The sequence below is a fragment of the Mirounga angustirostris genome, unplaced genomic scaffold, assembly GCF_029215605.1.
Source record: "Mirounga angustirostris isolate CCGP_5_RB_7025 unplaced genomic scaffold, mMirAng1.0.hap1 SCAF_3, whole genome shotgun sequence".
Classification (NCBI taxonomy): domain Eukaryota; kingdom Metazoa; phylum Chordata; class Mammalia; order Carnivora; family Phocidae; genus Mirounga; species Mirounga angustirostris.
The window spans coordinates 181,152,702-181,177,790 of NW_026991711.1; the positions used below are offsets into that span (position 1 = coordinate 181,152,702).

Here is a 25,089-nt window from a genome sequence, read left to right on the forward strand (position 1 = left end):
CACAATTTTTTCAAGTCCCTGCTTTCACTTCTTTTGAGTACATGCCCAGAAGTGAAATTGCTGGATCATCTGGTAATTCTCTGTTTAATTTTTTGAGGAACCACTATCCCATTTTCCATAGCAGCTACACCATTTTCTATTCCCACCAGCACTGCCTAAAAATTCCAATTTCTCCACATCTTTGCCAATACTTGTTATTTTCTGGGTTTTTTAAATAGTAGCCATTCTAACAGGTATGAAGTGCTATCTCATTATCATCCTGACTTACATTTCCCTAATGAATCGTTGACACTGAGCATGTACATGTTGGTCATTTTGATATCTTCTTTGGAGAAATGTCTATGCAAGGCCTTTGTATGTATTTACATTAAGTCATTTTGGCACCATTTTTAACAGTCCCATCTATGATATAATTGTAGATGCTAGGGGCATTCTGGTTTGAAGGACATTTGGAACATGGGAGTTGTGTTTATGTCTTGGGGCCCCTTAGACATAAGCTATAGAAATTGGAATATGTGATTTGGTGTGGTTTTTTTTAAAGATTTTATTTATTTATTTAAGAGAGAGAGAGTGCACAAGCAGGGGGAGGGGCAGAGGGAGAAGGAGAAGCAGACTCCCCTCTGAGCAGGGAGCCTGTTGCGGGACTTGATCCCAGGACCCTGGGGTCATGACCTGAGCTGAAGGCAGATGCTTAACCGACTGAGCCACCCAGGTGCCCCAGTGATTTGGTAGTTTTTAGGTGCCCTGTGAGTAGTTTAAGGCTTGCTTATTCTCTACCTATTTACAATTGAGTCAGTGAAATAACAGCCTTAGGAAAAACAACACGGCCCAGTGGCATCAACTGTGGTTACAATCCCAGATTTTACCAAGAACCAGTTCCATGTGATTGGAAATTTGACCAGCATCTCCGGTGTGGGGCACCTGAAATAAGTTCCACGGTTCCTTTCAACCCCAACTGTCTGACACTCTGTTAACAATAGGAAATGGCTATTCTCTGCTCTTTGTTCTGCTCTGTCTAGTTCAGAGCTTGCAGCCTAGGACCAGAGACCACACCCATCAGAACTGAGTTTAACAAAGAGGCAAAAATGACAAAGGGTTGGCCTTTCTGTTTCTCAGACATCACCAAATTGTGAAACCAAATATATTTGAAAAGTAACACTTAAACCATTCCCTGGTCACCATTCCAGGCCGAAATAATCAGGCGCATGTGCCCAGGACCAGTTTTCCAAAGACCCTAACAAACTTCATGAACAAAATTCTCACTGATCATGGGAACATCCGCCATTTGCAAAACAGCCTCATGCTTCAAATACAGAAACTTATTTGTACTTCAATCAAAACGAGGTTTGAACATTAAACTAAAAAATACAGCAAGAATCCCAAGACTGTACAAGAGATTTCAGGCTGACAGTAATAACAAAGACCCAACTTTATTTTAAGTGAACATGGTTTAATTTTTGACTTGGACTTTTAATTCATTTTACCAATTGGATTGATAGAGTTAGTAAAACAATACCATTGATTCTGTAAATGTTCTATCAACCACACTGGAAAATGTTTGAGTATCTTCTGCTATAAAACTAAGGACAGTCTTTGATTCTCCTTGCGTGGTAAATTTCAGTCATGGGCTCCAGTGTAGGAGACATATTCTTTGGGAGGAAGAGTCTGGAGGAGGTAAGTCTGGGAGAAACTGTCCAGGGTTGATTTTGGACTCAATCCAGGGAAAGCAGAGAGACTGGGTTAATTAATTCCAGAAAGACCCAAGTAGCAATTCTTTTAGGTTCTGATTTAACCTTCAGATAACAATCATTTTCCTTAAAGGTTTATGAACCATCTTCACACCATGGTACTAACCAACCTAAAATGAATGATGCACAGATTTATAAAACCTACTTAACATGTGAACCTTGTCATAAAAGCTAAAGCAATGGGTCCTAGCTTCCTAAGAAATCTAAAAACGTTTTAATTCCACAGCAAAGAATTCAAGCACATAAACCATTCTTATGTGTACATTGCTCTGCATTCCACAAAACACAATACTACCAGAATGAGCTTCATCATCTTAGGTTAATCGGCTAAATTAGGAATGTAATGTAACAAAGGTGATGATAAACCTCCATGACAGAGAGTGGATGATTATTCCTTTCATCTCCATACATTTGAAAAAAGCCTACTTCAGTTGGTCACTTGTCAAAAACAAATCAAGAGATCACAGGGCCTCTTTCTGAGCAAAGTCAGGGCTCCAGGCCATGAACATGCTGTGTTGCTAAGAGAAGCAGGAAGTGTGAGTAGCCACAAGCCATCAAAATCACGATAATCGCCAGCAAGGAACAGATAGTGAACGATGATACAAGGCCCCAGACCGAGGTCCTAGAATACCCACGTCAGTGACTAAGCTCAAAAGCTAGTCAATGACAGAGAGGGATTCCAACACAGATAAGTCTGGCTCTAAAGCCTGAGGTCTTCCCACCATCCACATACCAATCCTTCCCACCAATCCGAGGCAGTCTTCCAGTGTGCAGAGCATACATGAGACTGCTAGTTACAGGTTTTGAGCCTTCCTAGTCTGTGTTCAACAGGTGCATAACACTACCATCCACAACACTGTAGACTGTTCACAGAAGACTACAGGTAATCCTCATAACCTGGCAATTAAAATAGCCCATAGTGGCAAGATTAGCTCTCTATAGAAGACACAGTCCAATCAACCATGGTGTGGTCATTCCATGGCTGGAATGACAACCAGAAAGTGGCTTCAGGATCCACTGAATAGTAACTTGTCTGAAAACATCTGTGTTAGCAGCAGTGGTCTGTTCAGAGTCCTTGAAAAAAAAGGACAATTTGGAAGAATTTGTGAACACATCTCTAGGGGAAAAGGTACCTTGTCTGGCCTCTATAACTTCTCAGGGACCCTTTCCTCCAGGAAGACTCAGTCTATTGACCAATATGAACACAGTATTCCACATGACAATTATATTTATCAATAAAAACCACCCACTGCATGGCGAGCATGGTTTGGGGCACATTTACACATATTATACTACTGAATCCACATACTTAGGTGATGTATCATATCAAAGATAAAAGAAATAAAGTTGTCGACACTTAAAAGACTTTTCTTGAGTCATCAAGATATAGGTGGTAGTGCTAGGTTTTGCATTCAGGTAGGATTCTATACCTTTAAAATAAATGCCCAAGGTTTAAGGATAATTTAAAAGGGAGAGTGGTATGGGTAAACTTCTTAAAAGTCTATGCAAAATTTTAGATTTATGAGCAATTGATCTAGGGAATAGGTGCAGAAATTTCAGCAGATTTTCAAAAGGGCTCTTACCCCAGAAAACTTTAAAAACCGCCAGCGCGGTATTTTATACATGCTATATCCATTAAGGTGACTTTATTTCATTGTCACAGATTTAAGTTTCAGTCACAGGTCCACAGTTTAATGCTATCTTAATTGCCATTAAAGTCACTTCAGGGCTCATTACTTGATAATGAACCTGACCTCCTGCTCAAATCTCATTATATGATTCCTTTCTGGGCCCCTTCTACTCTTAGTGTGAGTGATGAAGGGTGGATGATGACATAAACATGCATTGGCCAAAGTGCTTCTACTCTCTACCTGGAGGCTCCAGCTCCCGAGGAAAAGCAGCACTGGGAGCACCAGACCACGCCCTGTACCAGCCTGACCCTTTTGCGGGGGTGGTCATTGCAATCGCCATGTGTCGACAGGGCTGAAGATGGATTTAACATCTTCAATTTAAACATCTGTTTCTCTTTTATTAGACCTCCCAAACAGCATGAAGTTTGTTGTTTTTTTTAAGGGAGAATACAACAGATGTTTTGGGATCACTTTTGCTGGAAATAAACATTCTTTACATCACTTAGTAGAGAAACTGGCCGTGTTAGAAAAGTACACTCTATTTTCTCACTTCTTTTCCTTGCACATTTTAACTCGTTATTTTAAAATTCAGAAATCAAATCTAATTTTAGCAATGTGTAGCTACAAAATAAACAATAAAGTCATTGGCACCCATAAATGTGTGAGTTGGCAGTAAAACTGATATTTAATTATAAATCTTTCAATGATGTTACTAAAAAAAAAATACCACCCCAAGATGCATTAGTCAATTCTATCTCAATAAAACTGGGGGTAAAAAAGATGCTTTGTAAAGAAAAGGAAGTCCTACTCTGTTTATGAAGGTCTTATTTTGCAGTTAATAAAAAAGAACTTTACACCTCTTTTGGGTCACTTTTGCTCAAGGTCTAAAATTTTTAGCTTCCAGTCAAGACTCTACTACAGAATATAATTCTAAATTGGAAGTATATCATAGAAGCATTCACATTGTAGATATTTGCTAAAAATATAATGATTATTGCAAAGCTGTTCTTTTACTGAAAAATATAATTACATTCACTGGCTATAAGAAGGAGCTCAGAAAATGGGATTTAAAGGCTGGTTTTATTAAAAAGTCTTAAATAAATAAAATCTTTTAAAAATAAAATAAAATAAAATGATCATAGGCAAAGATAGGCTCAAGTTCTCCTGAGAAATGGGTGTAGTTGTTCAACTTACCTAATACAAAGAAGGTGAACATAAAACTTTACATTTTTTTTTAACACTTCAAATCAGTAACATCCGTACGTGTACATACTACCCTCCACCATCCAAAAATAAGACAGAGGGACAGGGATTTAGTTTAGGTGCTGTCCCAAGCAGTGCCTGTCACACTGCTCATAGTCCCCATCTATGGAATGATGGTCCTGAACAGAAGACAAAAAAGCCAGACCTTCCTGGACTGTCCTCCAGATGAATGACATGGAGAAAATCTCCTGTCTTTCAAAATCCTCCACCAAAGTCCTCTACTTTTCCTCGTGCACTAGATATCTGGGTGTTTTGTGTGTGTGTGTGTGTTTTCCAAACTCAGCCCCCTATGCACCCACACCATTGGGCTTGCCGACCCTGAGCCCCCCCCCCCCCCCCCCCCGCTGGGACCCACCTCACCACCTGGCTCCTCCCCCCTGCCCATATCTGAAATACGCTCCTCCCGGGAGCAGGTCTGTAACATCCTTTCAGGACCCGTCTCAAAATGTCCACTTCCCTATGAACCCTAGCCTCTGCTGACCACAGCTTCATTTTCAACATTCTTTGAAGAAAGCCACAGTTTAGGGTAGCATACAAGCTACTCTATGTATATGTCCCCCCCCATCCCCCGCCATGGGATCAGAAGCATTATCATTTTTGTTTCCTTTATAGCTCTTCATAATCTCCAGGTATGGGTTTAGACCACAGTAGGTATTCGGTAATTTTGACCTAAAGCAAAATGATAATGCTGTGTTTCTTTTACACCTGACTGAGGCTAAAATTGCACTTACTACCGTGCCTAGACTCCGTAAACAAACAGAAGTGTGAGCAATGCAGTGACTCACTATCTAGTTACGTGCACTCTGTGTTGGTGCGGCCATCACTCCTTCCGGCCAGTTGCGGACATGAAAATTCCACCTGCTCGCTGCAGTGAGGACAAGCCCAAGTCCTCATCAAGAGCAACATGAGGACACACGGATCAACAACTGAGCATCAGGCCAGCCCTGTCTCCAATTCTGACACATACAGAAAATAGTGTATATTAGCTTTGGAAAGGCAGAGGATTGTCCTGTGGCTCATCACAGACTGTGAGAGCCAGAAAGGACTTTTAATTTAAGAGTATGCCTCAGGTCCGTGCTTGCCTCACGGGACAGCAAGAACAGGCCTGGGGAGGTAGGGGAATGGTGAAGGTCATAGCTATTGGTGATGACCCGGAGTCCCCTTATTTCCAGGGCAGCCATCCTTCCAAGTGTTATGCTCTTCTGTCTTTCTAGTGATGTCTGTCTTATGCTGCCATTAAAATGACCTTTCCTTCTCAAAACAGACATGAAAGTGGTAGAAGAGAGTTTGGGGACAGACATGCAGGGTAGGTGAGGGAAAGAACAGCAGATGGTGTTTTAGAGATACACCAGGGAACTAACCCACTCGGAGACAACACAAACACACACAGACAGACACACAGACTCTTAAATACACCTGCAATTTCAGTAACACTGCACCTTGGCTGCTAAGAACGCAACTCGTCTCCAAAACCAAGCAGTGGAGTGAAGGAATGAAGTGAGGCTGCTCCTGATTTTGGACAAGCCTCAAGCTACTTTTGATCCACTTCCCCAAATGCTTGCAGAGGGTATTAACATCTTTTTTACCTCTAAAATTAAAAAAAAAAAACTTTGTCCTTTTGAGCTATCTGGAAAATCCACTTGTGAGTTCTCATTCCCGGACGATACCGGATGAATCCTGTCCTAGTGGGGCTGATGGGAGAGCAAAGTTAGACAAGGGGGCATCAGTGAGAAACCAGGCTCTCCTCCAGGATTTGCATTTCCTTATAATTGCTTGTCTTTCCGGTCTGCTTATTAACCCCTGCCACTCACACGCACATCCAGCACACGCACAGTATGCTCTCTTCTGAAAAGCTAAAGGCAGGATCGCCCTGCCCTTCTGGACTCAGTCCCATGCCTCTCTCTCTCCCATGAGCCCCTTCCAAGTCCTGCTCCACGAATTCCTACAGCAATTATATAATCTGAGCAAAATACTTTGGTGCTTAATTATCCACTCCCACACTCATCTAGATTTGCTATGCATGTGAGACATTTCTTCCCAATGACACAAGTTTCTTGTAATCAAGAAACAGATCTTACACTTGTGAGTGTTTCTTTTCTAATAACCCCCCCAGTTAAGAACTCAAAGAGTTCTTGTTTTAAGTGAAAGAAAAAAAAAAAAAACCTGAAAAGTGATTCACATATTATTTTTTCATTTATCACTTCCTCTGGACAGTGTAATCAATTTGGAATGTACCAACAATACCTGTTAATCATTTAATTTTTGTCTTATAGTAAATACTCCTCTAATTAGGTTTTTCGTCTGGAGTCTTCTGAGAGGCAGACTGGCCTTCAGTTCTGTTTCAAATCATTTAAGGAGCAAAAAGATACTAGAAATAGAGAGTAGACATTCCAGGCAAATTTCACTATGACTTTGAAGTCAAATGAAACATTAATAACTTGGGACCCTATCCGTATTTCATAGTGATGCTTATTTGATCTTTCTTAATGTGAATTTTTTTGTGATCAGGAACAAACTTAGTTTGAGAGGCTATGCTTACTATGCTAACCTCAGCACCCTGCACGGTAATGACCACTTAAATGTTAAGAACTTTCATTTTCTTCCTACTGCAGCCTACCCGGCACTCATTAAAAATCCGTCCCCAGGGCCTTTATACCTTGACAACGATGTGTATAGCCTGAACAAAATTTGTTAGGAGGCGGGAGATGGCACATCCATCATCCTCTTTCAAAGTTCAGATTCAGTCTGAGAGACGGATCTGCCTTGTTATACAATCAAGTCTCCCCTTCCCTCTTATTTTACCAAGACTGTTGATGTAGATTATCTGAATCCTTAAAGTATGGAAGTCACGAGGCCGAACAGGCTTTGAAAGGTAGTGCACCTAGAATTGAGGACTTGGCTTCTTGGTAAAGAAACTGAAAGTACTTGTCTAAGAAATACAAGAAAAATGTCCTAGACATACACTGGGTTTTGAATCACACTGGAAAAACACTGTGATCTCACAATAACCCTTACCTTCTCCCACCTCCCCCGTGTTTACAGTCTACGATATTTTGTTTCTTTAGTTCATTGGTTCAAATAAGTTTCCTAGGGGGAGAAAAAAAACAACTTATGAACCATTTTTTTTTTTAAAGACTTTATTTATTTATTTGAGACAGAGAGACTGAGAGAGAGAGCACATGAGAGGGGGGAGGGTCAGAGGGAGAAGCAGACTCCCTGCCGAGCAGGGAGCCCGATGCGGGACTCGATCCCGGGACTCCAGGATCGTGACCTGAGCCGAAGGCAGTCGCTCAACCAACTGAGCCACCTAGGCGCCCACTTATGAACCATTTTTAAACATTTCGTGAGTTTTTTTCCTGTTTCTCTTAAGAATAGCCTAGCTAAGGTTGATGGAATGCATTCTAGGTGCCAGGCCTCACGTGAAGGGCTTCGACTGGATTATCTTGTTCGATCTTCAGGTAAATTGAGGAAGTGGGCCCCGTGCAGAGGGATAAGCAAAGTGCTCAAGATCACAAAGCTTACATGCAGGGCCTGGGGCTGTCTCCCTCATCTCATTCTCTTCCTGGACACACTGCCCTGACATCTGACACCGGCCTCTGCAAGCGTCTCCAGGGGGGGAAAGCTGGGCAAAACTCCCTGTGTGTCACTTCCACAGGGAAGGAGTAACTTACACAACAGAGATGTGTCTTCCAACAGCATGTCCTGTCCCCCGATGAAGTTCTGACACTTCTCTGAAAACAACATTTTTTTCGAGTCTTTTCTAGTTTCACCTGCGTAATGAAAAGTTGATGGTTTTTTTTCTTTCTTTTTTTTTTTAAGGAAGGCAAGGGAAGTTGGGGGTGTGCAGCAGACACTGAAATTGGGGGCAGAACAGTTCAGTGATAATCAGAATCTGATGCCACATTCGAAGGGGCCTTCTGGACTTTTTCAGGGACATGACTTCTTAATCTCACTGGAATGCTTGGCTCTCTATTGAATGCAGAGAGGCCAACCCCAGGTGATCTGACAGCCATCTCTGTACATTAATGGTTTAGTCCTACAAAGAGACTAGAAGCATTCTACATTATTGGCAGAAGTTTTCAGACTCACTGAAACGAGAAAGATGAATCACATTTTTGCCCCCTCGGCTATTCTCAATTCTCATATGAAAGCAAGGTACAAACAGGAATCTCAGAAGTCTGGCCAAGAGCCCAAGTTAGAGAAAGCCTCTGTGTGTGTGTGTGTGTGTGTGTATTTTCAGGGAACTTCTGTTTCCATCCCAATTCCAGACACATCCAACTTTAAGAAGTTAAAAAATGGGGGAAAACAAAACAGAGTTTTGCTGGAGAAATAATATAAATGACAAATTTTAAAAAGTCATTTTTCATATAATTTAGAAGATATAACATTCAAATAGAGGAAACCGAATGGCCTAATAGAACATACAATAAAAGGTAAAACTTAACCATGGCAGATGCTTAGAGCCCTTCCCAGAAAGAATCACTGTTTCTTGCATATCCTGCTAAAAGTTCCCAGTTTCTGTATGGGCATATCTGCCTTATTTTACACAAATGGGGAGCTAATGTACAGGATTTACGTTGACAAAAGATACCACACCCAGATTTTTAGGGCAAACCTGGGAGGGGCTGGGGAAGCCATGAGGTCTGGCACCCAAGGCTCCATGGGGACATGGACAAAGGCAATGCCTGGGAGAAGGATATGGATCCTGAACTCTCTGTCCAGCCAGAACTGGTTCAGGAAGTGACCAAGGGCCAGCTGAGTCAGCTGGATGAAGGGACCCACTTCCTCAGGCCACAAAGGGTTGAAATGGCAGGGCCTGAAGTAGGCACCAAGGCCAGGACTGCTCCCAATTCCACATGCCCCGACTGGTCCCCACATCACCCGCCTCAGAAATGTCTGCAAATTCCATGAAGTAAAAATGAGATGATGATTTACCAATGCTCTATAATATCTTCTTCTGTGTAATTGATACAGAATATTTAGAAAGTTTAGAGAACTCCCCACCAAGAACATGGGCTCTGGGACAGTATGAGCTTCTGATTTATTTAACACAACCTCTGGGGCCTAGAGTTCAGAAGGATCCTACACCTGGTTTAATGCTCTGCAGTCATCTGGAAATTCTCAATAATTTTTTAACAGGGGACCCTACATTTTCATTTTGGGTGCCACAAATTATATAGCCAGTCCTACCTAGAGCACTGTGTCCAATTCATTTGTCAAATACAGTGAATTAATGGAAGTTACCTTAGAACACAGGTCAACAAACCACAGCCTACAGCCCAGTTCTGGCCCTCCACCTGTTTTTATAAATAAAGTTTTATTGAAACATAGCCTCACTCGGGGCGCCTGGATGGCTCAGTTGGTTAAGCGACTGCCTTCGGCTCAGGTGATGATCCCAGAGTCCTGGGATCGAGTCCCGCGTTGGGCTCCCTGCTCGGCAGGGAGTCTGCTTCTCCCTCTGACCCTCCCCCCTCTCATGTACTCTCTCTCTCTCATTCTCACTCTCTCAAATAAATAAATAAATCTTTAAAAAAAAAAAAAAAACATAGGCATACTCATTTGCATCTTGTCCATGACTGCTTTCATTCTATAATAGAAAAGTTAAATGACAATACCAGAGACTACAGGACCAACAAAGCCTAAAATACTTCCAACCCAACCCTTTACAGAAAAATTTTTCTTACCCCTGCCCTAGAATACCAGCTCAACATTTTTGTGAGATGTAGTATGCTAATCTTAAGCAGCCAGCCATAAACAAGCTATTTCTTAGGTTTTTATCTTTAAAGTGTATGAATTTTGCATCTTGGACCCAAGTGTATTCGTGTTTCGGTGTAGAGAAGTTTTTTAATCTAAGATGATCTGTATACGTCACGTTTATCCCTTGCTGTCCCTTCTCCATAAGAATGAGTAGAAGTGGGATGCCTGGGTGGCTCAGTCGGTTAAGTGTCTGCCTTCGGCTCAGGACATGATCCCAGGGTCCTGGGATCCAGTCCCGCATCGGGTTCCCTGCTCAGCAGGGAGCCTGCTTCTCCCTCTCCCTGCTGCTCCCCCTGCTGTGCTCTTGCTCTCTCTCTCTCTGACAAATAAATAAATAAAATCTTAAAAAAAAAAAAAAAAAAGAATGAGTAGAAGCATGGCAGCTTGCAAGCAATGGCCTCAGTTTCCCCTCTTTAATGACCCAGTATGGAAAGAAGGTTCCTGTAGTATTTAAGTATCCACTGAACCCTACCACACACCCACCATTTCTTACCAGCCCTGAAATCCTGCTAGAAAAGATCCATCAAGGACATTAAATTATGGAATCCTGAATGCCCTTCCTCTTGACCGGACGTGCATTAGGTCTATGTCCCATCACACTGAGAAACTAATGAACGCTTGTATTCTTTTCCCCCAGGCACTTTTCAGAAACTCGTTAGAGAAAGCCATTTCAGATCTGACTTCTCAGACCTGGGACTCTGTCAGAGATTTTTCAAAGGCCAGCTTCCTCATAATATGTCGTAATATGTCAATGGCATTTCATTTCTTTCTTTTTTTTTTTTTAAAGGTTTTATTTATTTATTTGACAGAGTGAGAGACAGAGAGAGTGGAAACACAAGAGAGCGGGAACACAAGCAGGAGGAGTGGGAGAGGGAGAAGCAGGCTTCCCACCGAGCAGGGAGCCCGATTCGAGGTTTGATCCCAGGACACCGGGATCATGACCTGAGCTGAAGGCAGACGCTTAACCGACTGAGCCACCCAGGTGCCCCCCCTTTTTAAAGATTTTATTTATTTATTTGACAGAGAGAGGCAGCGAGCATTTCATTTCTAATGTAAATAATTTGCAGCACTCCTTTATCATAGTTAAAAATCACAATTTATCCTATCAGGAGCCACATAATGAGCACATTTTCTCCAGCTGGTCAGGATGCTGATGAGACAGGTCAGTGCAGCCCTGAAAGAATTCAAGGGGCTTTGCCTTTGGTTTCTGTGTGCAGCCTCTCACATCACAGGATCTGGGGGATCTGGGTGGTCAAAAGGGAGTTTTTCCTGGGTAAATGGCTCGGATACTTTGGGGAAAACAAAGAATTCCATCAGAGAAGAACAAGATATGCCAGAAAGGAGACTTTCTGAGAGGTAAGTAAGGGTCCCAGGAAAGAAGTTACCCCAGTGAAGTTTCAGACCACTGGGAGAACCTCTGGCCATTGTAACAACAAAACAATATTGAAGGAATGAGTCATGGAGATATCTAAAAATGCTTATCTCTGGGGACTCTTCAAGGAGTTTTCTTTGTTTGTGTTGGGGGGTGGAGTGGGGAGGAGGGTTAGCTTTATCCGTTCTGTCTCAGCCGATAATCAAATCATTCATGGGACCCAAAAGGACACACACTGAAAATGCCCTGTGGCAAATACACAATCTGCTGACCACTTCCTTCCAATGCTGTTGGTAAAAGGCCATATAAAAATTGAAAGCTGTTGATGGCATTTGCCACAGAAGCCAGTTATGGGAACTCAGAAGTAACAATCCCGGAGAGGGGTAAATACAAGTCTCACCGGTGTTGTTGGGAGACCTTGGGGAAGGGCTGTTGTGGTTTACCCTCTGGAGACAACTGAACACCACAGAGGGACATTTCCCTCCCCTATTCCCAACCCCCTCTACTCCACACTCACTGCTGGCCAGCAACCCAAACCAGGCCTCAGAGCAGGAAAATGCTCATCACTGTAAGAAACTACTAAACCCTCGAACTAGAACTTCAACTGCCAAAATAATGACACGGTTATTACAATTCACTCAAGCCTGGGACAATTAAATTGATATACTGGGTGAGGAGAGGGGGAGCATAGCAGGATCTCCAGGTTCTTGTTAAAGTTCTCCCCGCCTCACCCTCTGCAACTCCTCTTCACCCCTCCTGTTTCCACGTAATTCAGTAAGATGAGGATGACCATGGGCAACTTTGAATTACTTGATTTAGGAGAAGGGTGCACTCATACTGTTGCAAACTAACATCAATTCTCATAAAGAAACGGCTTCACAGTTCAGCTTGGGAAGGTCTCTCTCTCTAAAGGAAGATTTAAAATCACACCAAAGAATCCGTGATTTGGATTTTTTTGTGTGTGTGTGTAAGTCTATCTCACTTTAGATAAAGAGCATACGTTATAAGACTTGGATCTGTAGCACAAGAAGATGATGATTCATATTTCAAAAAACCGGTCACTATTTGAGTTTCTTTCAATGGGTAATTCCTCTATTTTGTTGACAATGTGGTTTTAAAAGTCACTTTAACTTTTCAGAAGTATGCGGACTACATAAAGCAAAGTCGATTTGCATTTTTACCAAAGGTGTCCCTAAAGCTTTTCAAACGTCACCCTCTAAATCCCCCACTGCTATTTTCTTACAGGAAAACAGAATAAAGAAATAAAAGAAAAATCCTCCTTCTTCCATCAACATTGTCAACCATTCAGTAGTAAATTCTTCCCACTAAGATGTTTAAGTACACTGGGCTCAGAAATCACGGGAATCCCTGAAACACAATAACCCCACATTGTTTTCCATGGCAGAGGTTTCAAAAACAAAGACAGGGTGCACAAGTACAAAGTTGATTCAAACGAGATAATCCAGATACAAACACAGTCCCAAGAGTCAGGAGGTATAAAGTCTCTGTGCTAGAAATCTGGACCACTGGCACAAGGGAATGAAGAACCATTTCCTGTGGGGAGGTAGCAGGTGGGATGCTGTAAGCATCTTCCAGTTTCCTAGAGTAAGAGTTGGCAAAAGTCAGGAACAGAGCAAGAGAAAAACGGGGAGTCACCAAGTGGCCCTCCCAAAAAGCCAAAGCTGCTGGGCAACAGGGAGGGTCACCTCACGGCAGGAAGACCAGATGAGATGCCACAGTCCCTGAGCTCTTACAGTGGGCAAAGCTGCTCTAAATGCATTCACTTGCATTAACTCACAGAGTTAATGACTCCTGTGTCTGACTCCTTTACACTCTTAAAAATAGATAACGCCCAAGACCTTTTATTTATGTAGGTTGCTTCCCTTGGTAGGTACTGTAATATATATTTCAATGGGAAAAAAATTTTAGATATTTACTAATTCATTTTTTAAGTAGTTTCACACATTAACAGAAATAACTTTCTTATCATCAGTCACAATATTTTCCAAAGAAAAAAAAGAAAAAAAAATTCATGAGAAGAGTGGCACAGTTTTACAGTTTTTCAAATCTCCCTCATGTCTGGCTCAATAGAAGGCAGCTAGACTCCCTGAGCTGCTTCTGCATTCAAACTGTCACGCTATCCCAGGGCACGTTAGTCTCAAGCAAACGCCACATAGAGTTGCGTAGGAATGAATGTTAAAAAGGCAAATAATATCATAGTGCTATTATGAACTATTATGAAAATACTTGGGTCTCATGGACCTCTGAAAAGTTTCAGGGACTCCTTAGGGTCCCCAGACAGCACTTGGAGAACCCGTTCTTATTATCCCCATTTCACAAATCAGCAAACCGGCACAGAGAGGCCAAGAGGACTGTCCAAGAACACACTGCTGAAACAGGTCAGAGCAGGTAAAAGGCAAAGAGCATAATCCTTACCTTCATCTGGTTGCTGCAAGGATTGCCTGAGACAGTGAATGGGAAGGGTTGAGCATCCCGCACGGCCTATCAGAAGTGCTCAATAATAACATGAACACTTCTGTTGGGCAAGGCCTGGTGGAAAAGCTAGGGAAATTCTGATTACCTGATTATATGACACCAGCAAGGAAAAAGAAAACTCTGCAGCGAGCACTGTCTAGAGCAAGGATCCTACCCCAGCTGTCGGGATGGAAGCAGCATTTTGCTACTCAGCAATTCCAGGGCCTTATTCCACCCTCCATTAGGCAAATGATAACAGCAATCTAGGCACACTGTCACCGCGTTCCTTGGGAAACTTGAGCAAGCCCACAGAGCTGCTCCATTATTTACAGCCTCCTTTTTGCATCGTGCTGTACTTACAAGGAACCCTCAACAAACAACCAGGGCACCTCTAGCCTGTGCAACCAAACCTCCTCCGGGGACCGGCATCTGTGGCCTTCCTGTCCAGGGGCTCAGCACCCCACTGCAGTCCTTGTCCACCAACTTTCTGCAGCCACAGGCCCTCTGCTCCTGCCTGAGGTGGGTGCTCAAGCCCTCAGAGTGCAGGTCACTTCTGTTCCTGCTTATATTTGGGAAGTGAGCTCACCTGGGCAAGGGGGACCCCCACACTCTCAAAACACTAGCCCCCCGACCGAAGGCACTGGAAGAGGCCCCGGAAGCTACAGTTTTCACCCAAGTGCATGCCAGGATCTCTCTCACCTGGGGCACTGAAACTCGTCTCCTTGCTTCTACGTTGACACCCCTCCTCACACACACCCCAGTCCACTCTCCACCAACAGCCAGAGGCCTTTTTTTCAGTGTAGGAGGAATAAGGTCTGTTATATTGCGAAAAACGCTCCCAAGGCTCAACTCCGTTGGAATAAGACCCCAACTCCTTCCAGGACCTGCCTCAACTGGCTCTGATCTCTGGGTATCATCAGCTCTACCAGCAAGAGTGTCTTCTCTTGGGCCTTTGCTCTGTCCGCGCCCACTCCGGGCAGCGCCCCTTCAGGACCTCCAACAGCTCAGATGTCGCCTCCCCGAGGAGGCCTTCGCGGAGACCTCACTCGCGCAGGTAACCTTTATTTTCCCGGTAGACGACACGTCTCCCTCCGTCCAGAGCCTCGTCCGAGAATGTAAGCCCCCCCCGCCAGCACAGGTCCGCCGGGAGGGACCCCGCGACACCCGGAGCCTGGCCCCCTGCCCGGCACAGGCGACGCGCTCAGCGACCGAGCGAATGAATGAGGAGCGACGCCCGTGGCCGCGGGAGTCCCGGACCGGCGTCCCCGGTGGCCCGCGCGTCCGCCCCGTCCGGCGGCGCGACCCCAGGCGCGCGCGGACCGGGACTTGGCGGCGGCTCCCCCCCCCGGCCGCCGCAGGTGCCTCCCGCCGGCGCGCGCTCCCGGGTCACTCACCATGGTGGCCGGGCCTCCGCCGCCCCCGCCCGCCGCCCGGCGAGCGGCGAGCGGCGAGCGCGGGGGTCACGAGGGCGCGAGGCGAGCGCAGGAGCCCGCGCGGCTGACAGGTGAGGTGCCCGCCTCAGACCACGGCTGCTTCCCACAATGCCCTCGAACTGAAAGTTTGCAGACTCCTCCCCGCGCTCCTCCCCTCTCCCTCGGGCTCCTTCCCCCCTCCCCTGCTTTTCCCCTCCCCTCCCTCCCCCACCCCCTCCTCCCCCTCCTCCATCTTCTCCTCTGCCTCCTCCACCGCGTCCTCTCCCCCGCGCCCCCCGCCCCGCGCCGCAGCTCTCCCAGCCCAGCGCCCCGCGGGCGGCAGCAGGTGCACTTGCACCTGCCCGCGCCTCTGCACCCCCGGGCGCTGGGAAGCGCTGAGCAGGGAGCCCTGAGGGGGCCGCTTTCCGGATTCTGTGCGGGGAACGTGTCGTTCATTTATTTGAGAAACGTGTTCCGCCCTGGCACTTGGGAATACGCTTAGGGGAAGTGGCAAGAGGTGGGCTCGTCCTAAACCGCCAAGGGCAGAAGCGGTTGGCAGATGCAGAACTAGAAGCAATTAGACTTCTTTCTTTCTTTTTATCTTCTAATCCTGCAAACCAAGGACATAGATCGTTTTCTACAGGCGCGGTTTTAAGTCTCTCCTAAGACTTTGTGGCGTCCAGTCTCCAGTCTCTCTCCTCCACTTGATTTTTCTTAAGTCTGGGGTTTTTACCTGGGGCGGCAGAAGTCTCCAGACCCCCAGGTGGTAAGCAGAGTTTTGAGTGTATACACAGGTTCTTTTGGGAGAGTCCATTGGTTTCATCACATACCTAAAGAGATCCGTGTGGAAAGGTTAAAAGGCTTTGCCTGGGGGGTCCCTGGAAGCCAAAACTGGTGGAAGTCCTTCCTAGGATTTACTGTGTAATTTCCATGGGGTGTGGGCCAGCCGAGGTGTTGGGAAACAAGGGATACTCCGTCCATCCATGCATCGCTGCCGCATTTATCAGTGCTCACTCTGTGCCAAGTCCTACAGAAGGAGATGGGGGTCCAGCTGGGAACAAACAAGCTGCCTTTCTTCTGAAGCTTACAGGCTCTTGTGGGACAACAAATAATAAACAGGTAAATAAATAATAATATTTTGAAATAATTATAAAGTAAGATGAGTGTTAAAAAAAAATTATAAGGAGGGTAAGTGCAGGTGGCTGGGATGGGCTCAGGGAAAGCCACATTCATTGAGCTGGGGGCGGGGGGGGGGGGGGGGGGGGGGGCAGGGCCGGGACATAAGACCCGGAGGTGAGAAACCAGTGCTCAGAAGGAAAAGAAGAGAGTTGTCATTTTCAAAAGACCCTAAAGCAGGCCTCTGTGTCTGGACGTAAGCGATAGGAGGCCAGAGTGGTGGCCGGAGTCGGAAGGCACTGGGTCTTCCCTACATTATGGCATCATGTGCACTTATAGCCCCCAAGACAGCCTCAAAGTCCTCAAAAAGTTCACCTCCGTGTTGCCACACACCTCCTGTTGGCTTCCGCCCCAGTGTTGCGGCATCTCCCAGAGGGCTCTGGAAGAGGATACTTAACAGTTACACCCCAGGCAATGGGGTGAGTCTGCCTCTTGACAGATGATCCACAATTTACTGTGAAGTTACGAGAGCTGCTTTCTAAACTTCTAATTGTCACCCCATGGTGCGTTTTCTCCCTATCTTTGGCCTTTCAACTTTACCCAGTTCTACTCTAACCTTTGTGTGTCTTTTTCTTTCTAACTTCAGGACAAGACCGAGCCCTGCCCCACCTGCCTTGCTGAGCCTATGAAAAGCATCCAGAGCCCTCTGCTTTAAGGGTTTTATTGCTAATGCAAAGAGCTGGGGAACTAAAGGTGTGCTTGAAAACTAAGGAAATCTCAGTGCTCTTGCCATAATGGTTCCGTAAAAGATTAAAGCAGGAAAAATTCCCTTACAGGGTGGCCCATGTTAGGGAACGTTTGAATAGAAAATGAGGAGAGTTTAACTTAAAAACTATTAGTATCCTTCGCCTTCCCTCACAGCCTTGCTGAGACGGGCAGTGGAAGTTCTCCTGGGCTTCTGCCCCCGAATGTTCTTCCCTCCAGATTCTCCCATTGCACCCAGATTCCCCCACCCTCCCCAGGGCTCGACGCTTCACAGAGCTTAGCTTATCTGGCTGTAGAGACAGCCTGTAGAGAGGGGGCTGCTGTGCCCGTCGTCCAGACGGAGCCTGAGACTCAGAGGAAGTGAGGCCAAAGCAGGCTATAAGACAGCTAGTAAGACAGCTAATAAGAGGCAGAGCACGTCTGGTGTCACGGCACCATGGCTCAAGCTGTTTCCCCCTGAAGCCTCACACGGGGACAGACCCACTCAGTTCACGACAGTGGGTGGTGAGCAATGTGTATTCAGAACGCCCACATGTCTCAGAGGAATAACTTGCATTTTTGCGTCTTCACTCCCCTCTCCCATCTTTGCTCCCTTTCGAACTCCTCAGCAGGTCTACCAACAATGAGGCTGACCCCAAGGGGGGGACCCAGAGGCCCTGTAGCTTAAGATGTTCCCCTGTAAAAAGGGGCTCCCTGGTCCAATCCCGAGGGGGTCTTTAGATTCAGAATCTGCTGGCCTAGGCAGAGCTCAGGGAGCACAGGGCGCTGTGTGTTTCAGATGAGGTTGTGAGTTGGTGCACAGCGATTCTGTGTGTGTACATTTACTCACCACACAATGCCGGTAATTGGTCAACTCAAGGCATGAATTTCGCTCCAGAACCACAAGGTAACAGAAGATAGAGAGAATGCGGTGAAAGCCACCACCAACCATGGAGGTGGGGGAGGAGGAGAATACTGATATTTATTTTTTGGGGGGGGGGTTTGTTTTGTTTTTTGTTTTTTTTTAATATTTTATTTATTTATTTGACAGAGAGAGAGAGAAAGCACAAGTAGGCAGAGAGGCAGGCAAAGGGAGAGGGAGAAGCAGGCTCTCCACTGAGCAGGGAGCCCGATGTGGGGCTCGATCCCAGAACTCTGGGATCACGACCCGAGCCGAAGGCAGCCGCTCAACCGACTGAGCCACCCAGGCGCCCCCTGATATTTATTATTGATAATAATATTTATTACTGATAATAAAGTAAAACTATGATAATCTATAAACCAAAATGCTGCCTTTCTAGGGATTGAGAGAGGTCAAGCTACAAGTTTTAAAAATAAAAGAAGCAAAAGAGAGGCCCATTTCAAAGCCTTCTTACATAATGCCTCCACAGCAGCATATGTCCTTGATTGAAACCTGGCCCTCCTGTTCCCCAGTGCCCTCCGGTTAACGTTGTAAGTAATCAGCATCTCCAGTAATCCCTTCTGCGGTGCACAGGAATTCATCTTGTCATGGGGAAACTTTTGGCTTAAGCCTGTACACTCTTTAGAAAATCCCTTTTCTTGTCAAACAGGACATTTTTATTCCAAGTGGAAGAACCTTATCCATTATATTTCTAAGGCATATTTTCAGAAAAATTTTCAGTCAAAAATCATACAGGTTCATTGTAGATTAGGAAAATCAAGAAAAGTGTTGTTTTAAAATCCCATTCTTGGGGCGCCTGGGTGGCTCAGTCGTTAAGCATCTGCCTTCGGCTCAGGTCATGATCTCAGGGTCCTGGAATTGAGCCCTGCATTGGGCTCCCTGCTCAGCGGGGAAGACTGCTTCTCCCTCTTCCACTCCCCCTGCTTGTGTTCCCTCTCTCGCTGTCTCTCCCTCTCTGTCAAAATAAATAAATAAAATCTTAAAAAAATAAAATAAAATCCCATTCTTAATTCTACCATCAAGAAATAACCACTGTTATATTTGGTGTAGTTCCTTTCAAATTTGCAATCTATAGGGAGAGAGATAGTTTTTAAAATAAAAATTGGAATTTTATTATATGTACTGTCTTATAGTCTGCTGTGGGTTTTTTGTTTTTTGTTTTTAGTAACATAGTTATTGAACAAATGTTAATTGAGCACTTGTTGCGTGCCAAGAACTATGCTGGCTACCAGGCATAGAATGGTGAAAAGAGACACGGTCCCTCTCAAAGTAAGTGCAGAGGGTCATGGGAAAGACAAATACTAAATAAACAGTGGCATACATAAACATACAGTTTATCACAAATGCTATGAAAGGGAAGGATAAGGTGCTATGCAATCATGTAGTCAAAAAAATCCCGGTGGGACATATATTGTTTACCTCTTCAGGATCCATTCCCCCTGCTTCCTGCACTCCCAGGTTAGCTTTGGGACCCGACCCACACGTGAACTCTTAGTCTTAGGGGTGGCACCTGACCTAGTCCTAGTCAGTCAGTTCATTGCATTGTCACAGTGACAATGACTGGTTTTAAAATAGGCAAATACCTGGAGTCAAGTAACCCAAGTTAATTGGACTGAATTCTGGGACACTGTTTGGAATCCTCTTGGAGAAATCTATCCCCTCTTCCTACTGGGTTTGAAGGTGAATGAGGTAGCTGGAACTGCTGCAGCCATCTTAACACCATGAAGGTTGAGCTTTGCCGTGGAAGCAAGGCCAAGGAAATGGGGCCTAGATGTGGAGAGAGAATCAGGTCCGGTGACTTCTTCTGTCCTGAATCGAGCCTGAGCTAACCTTGGGTTTTGCGGCTATCTGAACTAGTTTGAATTGTCACAGTTTGGGGTAATTAAGATGATTGGGGATGTAAAGGTTTTCCTGAGGAGAGGAGGTGTAAGGTGAGATCTGAGGACTGAATCAGAGTGAAGCTGGCTTGGACCAGGAGGGAGGTGAGGAGCACAACTGAAGCAGAGGGAATAGCACGCAAGCTGGAGAATACTGGAACAAGAAAGCTTGAGTGTGGGGAGGGGCAGATCACGTAGAGCCTTGGGAGTCACTTTAGGGGCTCGGAATATGAGACCAAGATATGAGAAACCACTGAAGGCTTACAAGCAGAGAATTGTCCAGATTATGTTTTAAGGATGTTTATGAATAATCCCATTTGCTGCAGTGTGGAGAACCGCACTGAAGGCAGACGAGAGAGGACATAGGGAGACTTACTTGAGAGCCTTTGCAATATTTCAAGTGAGAGATGATATTGTGACTTCGACCAGGAGGGTTATAATGGATTTTTTACTTCATATTATTTTGTGAGAATTTCTCAACATCAATTTCTAATTAAAAAAAAAAATGATACTTAGAGGACATAGAAATAGCCCATTCTTGGGCTAGTCATATTCTATTTCCTTATAACTGATACATAATGAAATTCTTGGAATCTAAGTCCTTACAACTAAATACTGAGATTGCTTCTGGTTTTTATTTGACAAATATCACAATGGAAATCTTGTACATAAAGTTTCGGTCCAAGGTTCTGATTACATCAGAATCAATCCATAAAATTCAAATGACTGGTTAATTAAAAGAGTAAACCGTTTTCAGGCCTCTCTCTATATATACCCATCCATCTAGAAAGATTGTACCAATTTACACTGATACGCACTCCCAGCAGTAATAAACAACTCTTCAGTTAAGAATGCATTTCAATATAAACAGAGTTCCAGCTGAATTTAGCTGGGGAAAACTCACAACTTGGCTGGCCAGTCTCACTTTACGTTCATGCCCACAGATTTAAATAGGCCTTTGGGCCTGCGGGCAGTCACTTGGCTGCTCTCTCCTGGAGGAAATTATCTTCCACCTTCCCTTCTTGCCTCCCTCTCTGAAAATGGAAGCAATCAGAACAGAACTGCCTCATCCTTAAAATACCACGTGGCTTCCCGCCTTCCCCCACCTCTGCCACTTGCTCAGCCCTCCTGGGACCACCCTGACAGCCAGCCCAGCTAGTCCCCTCGGGCATGAGGTCCCCTGCCCCACAGAGCGAAGATGTCCTTCTGCACCTGCCACCCTCTTCTGCGTCCCACCTCCTCCCCTCCCCCGGTGAGCATTCCCATGCCATGTGCAAACGTGCAGGAATTCCCTCCATCCTTGAAAAACAACCCACAACTTCCTTGGGTATCACATTCCCTTCTAGCTGCCACCTCTGTCTCGGCTCCCCTGTTGGACATGCCTTTGAATAGTTCGCTGTTACTCTGTCTTCATGTCCACACATCCCAGATTCTTTTGAACCTACTTCCGTTAGGTTTTTGGGCCTGCCAAGACGCGTTGATCCAGATCACCAATGAGCTCCTCGTGCCCAACCCAGTGGGGGAGCTCTGATCCGCGTCCAGCTCCGTCCATTAGCAGCGTTGGATCAAACTGCTCATGACCTCCTCCCGGAAACTGTGTACTTGGCCTCCAGGACACCACTTTCTCGGCTCTCCTACCTCATTGGCCGTGTCCATTTTTGCCTTTGCTAAATTCCCCCCACCTTCCAGTCCCCTATGCATTGGCCTACCTGCCTTCAGTGTTCAGACTGCTCTTGTCTTCGCACTCACTCCCTGGTTTAGCTGAGATGCGGCATGAGTTCGGACAGTGGGTGTTTTAAAGCTGCTAATGGACAAATTTCTGAAGAGCACTAGCGCCCATCAGCTAATTTATGCCTTACTTTTGGACAATGAGGAGCTATTGGTTTTTTTCAGGCAGGGTGAGAAGGTTGGGGGCAGGGAGTGCAGTGGGAGGGGTGAGTGTGTGGCTGGAACACAGCTGTGCTTGAAGGAGATTAACTGGAGAAAGTGTTTGAAAGCTACAGGGCAGAGGGGCAGGCTGTCTGAAGGAACTCTTCTAACAGCTACATGCTCAATCACGTGGGACCTTAGATGTGCTTTTGGAGATTGGAGAAGAAACGAGTAATCCTGGCCAAGAAACTCAGGGTGTGCGTGTAACTTAATTCACAGACATGCACGTGCGCACACATGCACACACACGTACAGAGACATGCCCACACACTCCTGCACAAGCACTCGGTTCCTTTAGGTTATGGGTTTTATCATTTCTTGAAATCAATCACCCGGGAAGGCAGTCCACAGCTATCAAATTGTTTCCATTTCTACATGACCATATTTCCAGCATGGCTTCCATGCAGTGGGGATTTATGGAAAGAGGGGTGTGAACCCCAGAGCCAGAGCTGTGGTGGGATCGGGACAGATTCTTGAGAAGGGGGGAAAAGCCAGCAAGTCATATGCTGAAGATTTGCCGTCACCCCTGCATGTTCTTCTGGGCGGATACCTTGAGTAGGTCCCTGCCTCTTCAGGTAAGTTCTGGAATGCCAAGCCCTTTTGGTCCATGATTATGTCCATGATCTCTAGAGACCATAAATTGGCTTTAAAAGCATCACTATATGCGTAGTACCAAGAGTGGTCCCTTGTGTCATCTCTTCGGGACATATTAAAGGATTCATGCACACATGGCAAACCCTCAAGAATGTGAATGATTCCAGAATGAGACAAATATCCCTGCAGTAACCTGCATCTCTGACTTAGAGTTTCAATCATCTATCCAGATGACGTATACACCAATTAACATGATTCAAATGTTATTTTATCACATGGTAGATGCCAGATTTTCTTTAGAAGAAACAAAGGTGCAAAGTATGCTGTTTTCCGTGTGATTGTGCAAAATGCTTCCTGATGGCTATTGAATTCTGAACCATAAATCTCTGTAAATAAGACTTACTGATACCAAACAACATGTGTCAGGAAATGAACAGGTCTTTCTTTCCAATCATAATGGTAATCTGGTTAAAGGCTAACTAAACTGAAGATAAACAGGACGGGAAGGAGCTCAGCTCCTGTGTTTCTCATTTGATTTGTCTTGTCAAATATGAGATACTTCAGCAAAGCAGGTAGATGCTACACCAAAAAGAAAGTGGAATGCAGAGGCACCTCGATGTTGGCTGGCAGTTACCATTAAAAACGCAGAATAGGGGGCACCTGGGTGGATCAATGGGTTAAGTGTCAGACTCACCCTCAGCTCAGGTCTTGATCTCACGGTCACGAGTTCAAGCCCCATGTTGGGATCCACACTGGGCATGGAACCTACTTTTAATTAATTAAAATTAACTAATTAACTAACATGAAACAAAATAAAAATAAAAACGCAGACTACATCGGCGTCATGGGTAAGACCGAGTACCTCTGAAACAACAAAAACATTTCATGTGTGAGAACAAGCCTTTGATTTGATCAGTCCATTTTCTTAGGCTCACCTTCCCTGCTCTGGATCCTGCCTTAAAAGGGTTGACATCATTCCTGACGGCTGCATTCCACTTTTGTCGGATTTTTGCTGCCATTTCCTCACTACTCATATCCACCCACCTTTGGAATTCTGCAGACTCCAACGATAGCCACACTCCAGGCTCCTCAGCTTATCCAGCAGTGATACCGGTGAATTCCCAAAGACACAGAGGTGACATGGAGGGGCCCGATTTATAGCTGGGTAGGAGACCCCTTCCTATTTGAGAGGCCTTCAGTTTGGTCTGAAACTTGATGTCACCTTGGTACCACACAGCGAATATGCTGAAATCCCTGGTTGATATTTAAATTTCAACATCAACCAGAGAACTGTTAGCCCTGGTGCTCCTGATGAAGAGCCATCTTTGGTTCTGTAGCTTTTAGTTGTGAATTCCCCGTGCAATCCTGTGGCTGTGCGTAGGCTGAGCATAATGAGAACAGAGTCCCTAGATAAATGTAGATGTTGGGCAAGGAACTGAACATCTAGGCCAGTGATTCAGAATCTGGGACAGGGAGCGGGGAGGTGATGGAGAACAGAATCCCTTAGCCCTCAAGTGAGTTGGGACGGGAAAGGTGGAGAATTCACCCCTGCCCAGGACATGTGGCCACAGACCTGGCTGAGTGCTGGGATTCCGTCCTAAGAGGAGAGGATTCTGCAATCAGAAGCTGAGTGCCGATTGGGTTTCTCCTCCTATCAGCCACGTGACTTTGGGCAAGATGCTTAACCTCATCGTGCCTCCATGTCCTCATCTGTAAAGTGGAGATGATTAGTCTTATGCCTCCTAAAGTTGCTGCCAGGATTTAAAAGCCAGTACTCAATAATTCTAGCTGGTCTTACTACTAGTATTAAGTTTTCATTTGTGTTAACTTTATTGAAAAGCAGCCTTGTATACTCATGGACCAAAATACTTTTTCCAATGCATATTAAAATGTGACTTCTTGTGCATGTTTCAAAGCAATGGAGAAGCTGAGCGGGAAGGCAAGGTAGCTTCATGGCCCCAGCAAGCCTGGCCCCACCAGTGCAAGCCACATGCCAGGTGAGGTGCACAAGACTCAAGAAATAAGCAGAATAGTGATCTGCACACACAACCAGGGTGTGGGTGACCACACGGTCTCGACGTTCTTTAGGGTGAGTAATGTGAATGCACATGGCTATTGGCTGGATCTGCAAAGGCAGAGATTTTCACCTGAGAAAACATCAGCAAGCCGTCTCCTACATTCATAATTTTGTGTGAGAAAGTACTCTCTTTTCTTCTGTTGAGAGAGATTAAGAACGTTGACCTCCTATT

At 45.2% G+C, this 25,089-nt stretch overlaps 1 protein-coding gene across 2 annotated transcripts in view; it reads right to left on the reverse strand.

The window, feature by feature from the left end:
* The window catches only part of AP1S3 (adaptor related protein complex 1 subunit sigma 3), a 53,827-nt gene extending 38,039 nt beyond the window's left edge, over positions 1–15,788 (reverse strand). For both annotated transcript variants that reach the window (XR_010410312.1, XM_064587147.1), the window contains exon 1: positions 15,641–15,788. Coding sequence is in view for 1 of the 2 variants with exons in the window: in XM_064587147.1 (XP_064443217.1) it covers positions 15,641–15,643 (3 nt within the window). In the remaining variant the exon portion in view is untranslated. The remainder of the gene's footprint in view (positions 1–15,640) is intronic.
* Between the last annotated feature and the right edge of the window lie 9,301 nt (positions 15,789–25,089).